Source organism: Fukomys damarensis, unplaced genomic scaffold (genome assembly GCF_012274545.1).
Source record: "Fukomys damarensis isolate Sample0158 unplaced genomic scaffold, DMR_v1.0_HiC HiC_scaffold_3, whole genome shotgun sequence".
Classification (NCBI taxonomy): domain Eukaryota; kingdom Metazoa; phylum Chordata; class Mammalia; order Rodentia; family Bathyergidae; genus Fukomys; species Fukomys damarensis.
The window spans coordinates 8,173,709-8,183,797 of record NW_022900915.1 but is presented as its reverse complement, the minus strand read 5'-3'; the positions used below and the strand labels follow the sequence as shown (position 1 = coordinate 8,183,797).

The following is a 10,089-nucleotide window of genomic DNA, read 5'->3' as shown; positions in this document are numbered from 1 at the left end:
GAGCTGCTTCCCCTTATCTACCAGCATCTGCTGCACGCGGGCTACGTGCGCGCGGCGCGGGAAGTGAAGGAGCAGAGCGGCCAGGTAAGGGATCGCGGGCCGCGTGCGGGATCCGGAGAGCAGCGGCTCGCGCCCCCACCCCAGGAGACCTAGACCTGCGGGCCCGGGGTCCTGGGGGTGCGGGAGGGATTCGTAGCCTCTCCCTACCCTCTACTACTTCCAGCCCCCACCTCGGCCTCACTTTCCCCGGTCCGTGTAGTAGGCGTGCCGGGACACGGACTTCAACGGCCAGGGCTTTGTAATTTCCCCAGCCCCTTACCTCCACCCCCTTCCTGGTAGTGGCGGTGTTAAGTTTTCTGAGTCTCCCGCCACGTGGCCCGGCGCGGCCCCCTTGGACCGCAGAGGTTGCTGGGGGTGTCTGGGTGAGGAGCGACCAGTCCCCCAAGAAGCCCCCTAAGAAGATGGACGCCATAGTTAAAGATCTGGAACTCAGGCGCTTGGCCCATGCTCGGTACTGATAGGACAGCTTTGGGGAATGGAAAGTTTTGGTTTGTTTCTTCATTCATTTGGCAACTGTAAATTAGGCGCTCATGGTGCTGGTGATAGAATGATGAGCACTGCCTCTCAGCCTTCCTGGATCTTAACAGTGCTCTAGGAGATACACATTAAAGAATCTTAAAAATGACTGAACACTGCATTAAGTAGTAGAAATGAGAGACATGGGGTACGAAAAGAGGGATGGCAGAGTGCCCTTTCAGGACTGCTTTCCTGAGGAAGTGACACTTGATTTGAGATCTGAAGGAAGGAAAGGTGTTCCAGGCAGTGGTGCAAAAAAAGCCCTTCGAGTTACACCGTGGCCTCCAGCAGAGTCCGCTGTAGCTGAAGTGTGAGGTACAAAGGCTATAGTCTGTCAGGGAGGTGGAGGCAGAGGCTGGCCTGAGCTGTCCCTGGGCAGTTTGGTCTTTGCCTGAGGAGCAGTGGTAAACTGTTGCAGTTTTAAGCGGGTGAAATGGGTATTGACCTGACTAGTCAGTGTCAATTTGGCTAGAGTAAAGGCTCTGGTCCTAACTCTTGCTCTCAGAATCTCCTGGAGGAACCGAAGTGTGATGAACCCTAAGACATTAGCTATGATTTTCCTAACCTCTGGATCTCAGTTCCCGGCTTGCTCCATTTATATCGCTTCACAGAGAAGTGGAGCAAGAGATAGTGCCCATCTTTATTAGAGTGTGTGCCCAGGCAAAAGTATCTTGCCCTTCTGTGCTCTCATGGAGCAAATGGCCTAGCAGAAGCAGACAAATAAAGTGGAAACTCACAGTGTAGTATATCCAGTTGATGGTAGGTGTTGGCTGTCACAATAAGGAAGGCAAGGGGGAGAAGGAATGTCAGAGTCCAGGTATAAGTGGGGAGTGGGGTAGTCAGGAAAGCCTTATTGAGGAGGTGACGCTGGGATAGAGACCTGAAGGAAACCAGAGAGTAAGCTGCTGTGTAGTTAGCAGAGGAGAGAGCAAGAATGGCAAAGCCCTGTTGGGAACTGGTGGCCGGACACATTTGAGGACAGTGAGAGGGCCAGGTGGAAACTGATGCTTGGAGCCCTAGCTCACCGTGCTGTGCACTGTCATAAATTCTCCATCAGCCTGACAGCAACTTGGAATGTGGGTGTTGCTGTTCTCCCCAAGATGTAAAGAAAGGTCCTGAAGTTTGGCGAGGTAAAGAGATTGGCTCAGCGAGCTAATAGGAGCTCTGCCTCAATCAGGTGTGCCTCCTGGCCACTGTGCTCAGGTTGCTGCCACTCTTCCTGCCACATTGTTCATAAGCCTCCTTGGGGCACTTGACACACTGGGTTCTTGATGTTTGCAGAGAGCAGGCAGGCCTGTGGCCTCAGCTTCGAGGGTCTGGATTCCACCTGGTTGCTTCTGCTTTTGCCAAGAAATTGGTACCCTGTAGGCTTAGGCTTTTTCCAGCAGACGAGTTGGCTGTGGTCATTGCCACTTGGATGCCTCAAGTGTCTGGGCTGTGGGTTGTGCTTTAGGGACAATGACTGACCAAGCCCTTGAAGGATTTCTGGAAGGTTGTACTAGGGTGGGAGAAGCCTTGTCTCATAGCGGTATAGGCATGGATAGTGCCAGGGAGGCTGGATAAAGAAATGCTATCTCAGACCTAGAATAGCAAAAGCCATCCTAGGCAGCAGACACATGGTAGCGGGTATAACAATTCCCAATTTGAAACTATACTACACAGTCACTGTGATAAAAACAGCATGGTACTGGCAAAGAAACAGGCCTGAGGTTCAGTGGAACAGACTGGAAGACACAAAAACAAATCCAGATGTACTCAGCTACCTCATTTTTGACAAAGGAGCTGACCATCCTCAGTGGAGGAAAGATAGCCTCTTTAATAAATGGTGTTGGAAAAACTGGATTTCAACCTGCCAGATTAAAACTGGACCCTTATCTTTCACCATGCACTAAATTAAAATCCAAGTGTATTAAAGATCTAAATATTAAAACAGAAACATTAAACTTGATAGAAGGTAAGTTAGGCAGAAGTCTGGAAGACATTGGCATAGGAAAAGACTTTATGAACAAATCCTCAGTAGCACGGGAACTAGCAGATAGAATCAACAACTGGGATCTCATCTTATTAAAAAGCTTCTGTAGTGCAAAAGAAACCATCAGCAGAACTAAAAGACAACCTACAATGTGGGAAAAAAATTTTACCAGCTGCTCCTCAGACAAAGGACTATTATCTAGAATATATAAATAACTCAAAACAATCAGCTCCCCCCAATATAAAGACCTGATTCAAAAATGGGCATCCGAAATGAACAGACATTACTCAGACAAAGAAGTAAAAGCAGCAAGTAAATATATGAAAAAATGTTCCACATCACTGGTCATTTGAGAGATGAAATCAACACTGAGATTCCACCTCACCCCACAAAGAATGGCTGCTATCAAGAAATCACACAATAATAAATGTTGGCGGGGTTGTGAGAGAAAGGAACCCTTCTTCATTGTTGGTGGGATTGCAGACTGGTGCAACTACTATGGAAATCAATATGGAGATACCACAAAGAGCTGGGACTGGAGGTTCCATTTGACCCAGCCATCCCTCTGCTGGGTATCTTTCCAAAAGAACTGAAAGAATCATATCACAGTGATATATGTACACCCATGTTTATAGCGGCACAGTTTGTAATAGCTAAAACTTGGAAACAGCCCACTTGCCCATCAGTTGGAAACTGGATAAAGAAGATGTGGTTTTTCTATAAAATGGAATATTACTCAGCCATAAAGAATGAGAAAATAGATTCATTCATAGGAAAATGGATACATATTGAAGATATACTCTTGAGTAAAATAAATAAGTCACACGTGTAAATACCGAATAGTTTCTCTGGTGTGAATAAACTGCAATAATACATAAGATCCTAATGAGATTACTGATATTGTGAAATGGGAAGAAAGGGGCTAAAGGTGTAGGGAAGGTGGGATGGATAGGGGAAGGGTAATAAGGGAAAAGAAAAAAATGTGAGAAAATAAAAAGATGGAAATAAAGTGCTTGTAGATGGGGAGGGGAGGAGGGGGTGAAGGGAGGGCAGGCACAAGGGGAAAAAATGAGAACCGAGACCTGTCATGTAGAGGTACAAGATCCCAACAATGAATGTAACTGTACTGTATCCCTAAAATGTACCAATAAGCTCAATTAAAGCTGAAAAAAAAAAAAAAAAAGAAATGTTATCTGAGAACATGCCAGTTCCAGCCTTTCAAAGATACCTCTTACCAACATGCTGTGTTAAAAAGTTATAATCTGTAATCGCTTGCCTTTCTTGTCTCCGGAAGATTCTGAATGTTACAGAAGGCCATGCAGACATACTTCCCAGGTCAAGAAGACCCTTTGCCGAACCACCTGTCTGTCTGGGGTCAGGGAGAGCTTGGCCCAAGGAAGGTATTTACTGTGCTTGGGGTTGATTGCAACTCTCTCTGTGTTTCTTACAGAAAAGTCTCCTGGCTCAACCTTTCACCCTGTTGGACATCTATACACACTGGCAACAGTAAGTTTGGTGGAGCTGATGGGTGGGATAGGGCCAGCCTGGAATAAGCTAAGATACTCCCCCAGCTAAGTTAAGGTTTCTCCCCTAACCCCATAGCACACTATGGACATTCTTGTCACACCTCAGGAAGCCAGGTCACATCAAATGTGTGTATATCTGGTAGTAGGAAGGGAAATTGAGAGCTATGATTCCTTAAGAACAAAAGCTTCTTGTCAGGCATGGTGGTGCACACCTGCAATTCCAGCACTTGGAAGGCTGAGATAGGAGGATCTCCATGAATTTGAGGCCAGTCTGAACTACATAGTGAGACCCTGTCTCAAAAAATAAAATAAAATAAAATAAAAGGCTTCTCTCTAGCTTGTTATTCACATGACCAACAAACATTTATAAACGTCTGTGGAATGCCAATTCACGGTCTAAGTATGGAGATGCTGCCATGAGACAGACCTGGTTGCTTCTTCCCTGTGGCCAACATTGCACTCAAGGAGATGGGCATGAGTCAAAGAATGAAACAAATGAACATAAAATGATGATGTAGTAAGGGTTACCAAAGAGAGGAACTTGTGCTATGGCACAAATTGATAAGCCTCGCCTCCTTGAGGGCCTCGGGAGGCTTCCCTGAGATCCCCTCTGCCCTGAGAGCTGTGCGGAACAGCACTGAACTAGGCCAAGGCTATGGAGAAGCAGGCAGAGTGTACCCAGCAGTAGCCAGCGGACAGTACAGGTGAAACCAGCAGTCAGCAGGGCCTGACCCTCCAAGGTGAGACGGACTCCTGAAGAGCAATGGGAGCCGGAAGGACGAGGCGCAGTGGGGTCCCTCCGTGGTGGGAAAACCAGGTGGGCCTGTAGACCCCCTCATCAAGGGTGAGGACAGCAGTTTCGGAACATTAGGGGAGGAAGCCACACCTGTGGATGAATTAGAGGGGAAGGATCTAGGTGACCCCCAGATCTGGCTTACACGCCTGGGTAGAAGGTGGGTCAGTGCATGGGACTGAAAGGGAGCCAGTGTGGAGGGTTAGAGTCCCAAGGGCATGTGAAGTGTGAAATAAATTTGGTTGGTTTTTGTGGTACTAGGGTTAAAACCAGGGCCTTTGCACTGATTTGCATCCCCAGTCCCTTATTTATTTTTTTATTTTGAGACTTCCCAAGTTGCTAAGTTGCCCAGTTTGGGCTCAACTATGATTGTCTTGCCCTAGCCTCCCAGAGTGCTGGAATTAAAGGTGTGCGCTACCACGCCCAGCTGAAACTTGTAAAAGTTAAAATTTTCCAAGAAGGGGACTTTTACGGGTGTATCTACACAGAAATGAAGAATGAAGAAGAAGATATGTTATCCCCGTGTACTCACCTGATCAGCCACCTAGGGGTAGGAAGTGCTATAGACATGTCCCATGGAAAAATGGTAGCAAAGCCAGGCATGGTAGCACACACCTGTAATCCCAGCACTCTGGCAGGCTGAGGCAGAAGGATCAAAAATCCAAGCCCAGCCTGGACTGCTTTGCAAATTTTGAAAAAAAAAAAAAAAGAACTAAGAATAAAGGAAAGGATGGTTGTGTTCTGCCCGTCCACTCGGTTGACCATAGCCAACTAGGGAGGTGAAGGATCTGTACATATGTCCTGTGAAGAATAGTAGCAAGAAGCCGGCTTTGGTGGCACAGCTGTAATCCTAACACTCAGGAGGCTGAGGCAGGAGGACTGCTGTAAGTTCTGGGCCAGCCTGGACTACATAGTGAGTTCAAGGCTAGCCTGAACTATGTGAAACCCTGTCTCAAGAAAAAACCGAGAATGGTAGCAAGTATTGGGAGGGGCTGAGGCACTGCCTTCTGCACATCTTTGAGGTCAAAGGAAGTAGTGTTTTGGTGGGGAGTTCCATGTATGAATCTTCTTTGGAAAGACAAGTTTCTGCTCGTGAATACAAAGATTTGATCATCTGAGCTATCCAAAAATGAGACAGATGGCGGAATGGTGAGTTCCCACATTAGTAGCATGTGAGCAAGGGCAGGAATGGTATAAGAGGGATCCCAGCTCCTGGTAGAGAGTGAGAGGCATTGAGGACCCCACCAAACTCCTTTCTTAGCTCTCTGCTGCTGAGGTGAGCTCAGGGCTCAGGTGTGCGTGCTCCCTGTACATCCTTACCTAGAGAAGCACTTCAGTGAGCTGTGCTTCCTTACCACAGGCCTTTCCTACCACAGGCCCCTGCTGTGGGTGAGGGGAACTGAATAGGACCAGCATCTCACTGAGGCAGCCTAGCTGAGTGATGGCCCACAAATCAGACTCACTAACGGTGTGACCTGAAGCAACTTTCTTATCTCTCTTCACCTGTGAAATGAAAGCACAACAATTATCTCATTGCCTTGTGAAGAGTGTACATAGCAGTCTGCATGGTAGAGTGCAGATCCAGCCATTGGGAGCTGCCCCACCCCTCTGTGTATTGTGCACCTACTACAAGCCAGGCACTGTTCTTCATGGAGCAGGGAACACGCCAGAGGAAAAATGCCCTGCTCTTTTGTTTGTATTCTGTTGGGAGGAAGGAAGCTGAACTAATTGACACATTTAATAAATGAAATCTGCTTTTAGCAAGAGATTGCTGATAAGTGGCCTTCCTGGGAAGAAGGTACCTGAACAGCACGTGGCAAACTGGCAGAGCACCAGCTGAAACACGGGCATAGTCGGCAACTCACTAGGGGCGAGAGGGTGGGCTCAAACTTCACATTCAGGGATCTCGACCACCTGGGCACTTGTCCTGCCAGTGCCCCAAACATGCTCCTCGACACTTAGGGGTTCCTCCTCAAGATGTGTGAGCAGCCAGGCACCCTAACCCTGCCCTAGGTAGCACGGAGGGAGGGGCTTCACTCCCCACCCATGGATGCTCTCAGGCATCCCGGCCTGTCCATCTCTCTCCCAAGGCAGAGCTGAGGATCGGTGGGTTATGCTCGTGTTGGCAGTACTTGATAGGGGTTTCTTAATGCTGGATATTTTGCACAATTTTCTAGGTCTCATTTTTACATAGCCTTTTTTTTAAGTGGGAGAAGTAGGCCATGTGGCTATCTGAAGGGCCAGGTTATCAGAAGGCTGTTGAATTTAATAAGTTTTCGTTGCAGGTGAGCTGGCTGTAAGTGTGTATGTTTGTGTGTGTTCCTGTATGAATGTGGCTGGCTCCCATAACCCCTGGGCTGCCTCCTTCCGTCATCCCTGTCAGGTTGAGGAGCAGCCCGAGTGATGGGGACAGGGAACATGTGCATTCGTGGGGCACAAGAGACCCTTGGGCTCCCCCTGGGGCTCAGTCCCTCCTCCTCTTATCTTTCCTTCCTCCTGGACTATAGATAACCAGTAGCTGAGGACTTTACCACGCACACCCTGCCCCGGGGTTAGGCTTCCACGTGGGCCCCAGCAGCTGAGGCCAGGAGTGATGGTGGGGTGGGGTGATGGCATTGGGGAGCAGATGTCACCCTACAAGCCACACCCCCTCTTCTGAGCTCTGAGTATGGGACCCAGTGCCAGGGTCTAAAGGACAAAGTGTTTCTGCCAACTGAGGGGTTCCATCGAAAGCAAAGGCAGGAAGCAGCAGGGTAGGCCCAGAGGTGAGGAAGGTTGACCTGAATCTGGGCAAGAAGCCAGGAGGTGTACTTCCTTGTGAGACTAGAGAATTGTCCCTGTGACCCACTTCTCTGAACTTCAGGTGGGCCAAAGCCCTTAGAAAGTCACAGGAGTTGCCAGGTTTTGCCCTGCCTCGCTGCAGAGGCCAGTGGGTCACAAGATCCCCCTGGGAGAAAGAGCTCTGCCCCGTCATCAGGGCCCTGCGCCGTCCTGCAGTGGCCCTGTGAGGTGGGCAAAGCTGACAGGAGCAGGGCCTCTCACCTCCTTTTATTTAGGCCAGTATTCTTTGTTCCTACTTGTAATACAACTTGGTTTTAAGAGTTTGGTGCTGAGGGCACTGTAGTCAGCTGCCAGCCCTCTACCTCCGCTAGGCCTTTCTGGGTAGGGGGAGGCAGGCTTGCAATAAATAACAGGAGATACGGAAAAGTGCTCAGAAGGAAATGAAACGGGATGACGGCTGACACAGGGTGTAGACGTCAGCGAGGGCCTCTGAGTTAGGAGTTCAGAGGGGAACGGCGAGACCTAGGAATAGGGCCCAGCCTGGGCAGCAAGTTCAGGAGGAGGAGGCGCCTGGGTGGTGCTGCACAGTGCCACCTCGGGCCAGCCCCGGCACCAGCTGACCACTAGCTGCAGCTGTTGCGTGACCCTATCAGTCACTCATGATCATTCAAGACTGAATACTTTTACAATTTGAGAATAGCAAGTGCATTTTAATGTAAGTGGAAATGCAGCACACAAAATTGTACCTGCATTGTATCGTCACTGTTTAAACTCTATACATGCTTCTTTGGGGGGCCGGCAGTAGAGATGACTCTGTCTTTTCGAGCCTGGTGGAGCTGTCCTGTCACCCTTGACCTGCAGAACCTCAGAACTTGGCCAGAAGCGGAAGGCAGAAGATGATGCAGCGCTGCAAGCCAAGAGGATCCGAGTGTCAGACCCCATCAGCAGCTCCGAGAGCTCCGAAGAGGAGGAGGCAGAAGCTGAAGCCGCCAAAGCTAGTAAGAGCCCCAGCTGCTAGGTGTCACCAGGGCTTGGTCTCAGGCTTCCGTCAGGTGCCTATTGCTGGTACTCATGAGGACTCAGCCTGCACCTTTGGGAACAGCGTGTTGTGACTTGCTGGGTGCTCCAGTGTAGAGTCCTCCAGGCTTTCCTTAGTGTGAGCAGAAAGACAGCACCTCAGATCTGAGATCTTGTGTCCTCAAGCTCTGGGAATCCAAGGTGAACCAGGTGGGCCCTGCAGTTCATACGTCCCTCCAGGAGAGCCCAGCACCTGCGTTTTTACAAGCTCCTGGGGGATTGTGAGGAAGTAGAAAATCCGTGTTTGCAGCGGGCAGCTGGCTGCCTTGCCTGTGTGGCCTGAGGGCTGCTTGGGGAGTTGCCGACCGTCTCCTGGTCTTGGCAGTGTACACATGAGTGCTGGGGGCTGAGCTGGGCACTAGTTCACAGAATTGCAGTGACCTGGCACGGATGTCCAGCCTCTTCTTCCTCCAAGATTCAGGCCCTGGCTCTCCCAGCTTCAGCTGTAGCTCTACAGTGCAACAGCTGTCTCTTGAGCATCATGTTACCTTTTTTTTTTTGCTTATTCAGAAGGTACTTTCTTGATTTTTAAATACAATTTCTGATTATAAAGGAGATGCAAGATTAATTATAAAGTATTCATTACAGAATATTTGAAAATTACTTTGAAAAAAAGTCAGGGAAGAAATCATATATATTCTTGCCACCTACAATTCAGCAAATTATTCTCCCATTTTTTTTCCCTGAGCCTGCTTTTGAACATGTTTGAGATACTACTGGATATATATTTTATATCTTAGAAGCTTTTTTTTTTTTTTTTTTGGTACCGGGGATTGAACTCGGGTCCTTGCGCTTGCAAGGCAGGCCACCGAACCACTGAGCTAAATCCCCGGCCTTTATATATTTTATATCTTATTTAATCTCAAATTATAAATGCAAAACAAGATTGCTTCAAGCTATACAAAAGCATGTAGAAAATGGGAGGTTTCCTGTTCTCTCCCCGTTCCGTTTCACTTTCTACTCAGGACCTTGGTGGGTGGCTGTAACACTTCCTCCACTGCATTTACAGTCGGACAGATACCTATCTGTGCATACACGTGTGTAGTCCTGAATTGGGCTCAAAACAGAAATGGTCACACCTCACACTGGCTGTTTGATATTAGTCATTTTTTAAAAATTTATTAGCACATGTTTGCAGTGCATAATGGTTACATTTATTGTGGGGAGTTGGTACATGGAGATAATAAGTCTTAATTTTTTCTGATCAAACTCAGGACCTTGTGCTTGTGAAGCAGGCGGCAGAACCACTGAGCTAAATCCCCAGCCTCTTAATTCTTTTATTTTTGTCTTCCCATTCCCTATGCTTCCCTTCCCTCACCATTCACTCTTTTTTTTTTTTTTTTTTTTTTTTTTTTTTGTCAGGG

The 10,089-nt window shown here is 48.2% G+C and overlaps 1 protein-coding gene across 1 annotated transcript in view; it reads left to right on the top strand.

Annotated features, from left to right (window-relative positions):
- Positions 1 to 10,089, top strand: part of Tcof1 (treacle ribosome biogenesis factor 1) — a 46,984-nt gene that overhangs the window by 5,609 nt on the left and 31,286 nt on the right. Inside the window, exons 2-4 of the mRNA XM_010627275.2 lie at positions 4 to 84; positions 3,999 to 4,054; positions 8,510 to 8,646. Coding sequence (XP_010625577.1) covers positions 4 to 84; positions 3,999 to 4,054; positions 8,510 to 8,646 — 274 coding nt within the window. The remainder of the gene's footprint in view (positions 1 to 3; positions 85 to 3,998; positions 4,055 to 8,509; positions 8,647 to 10,089) is intronic.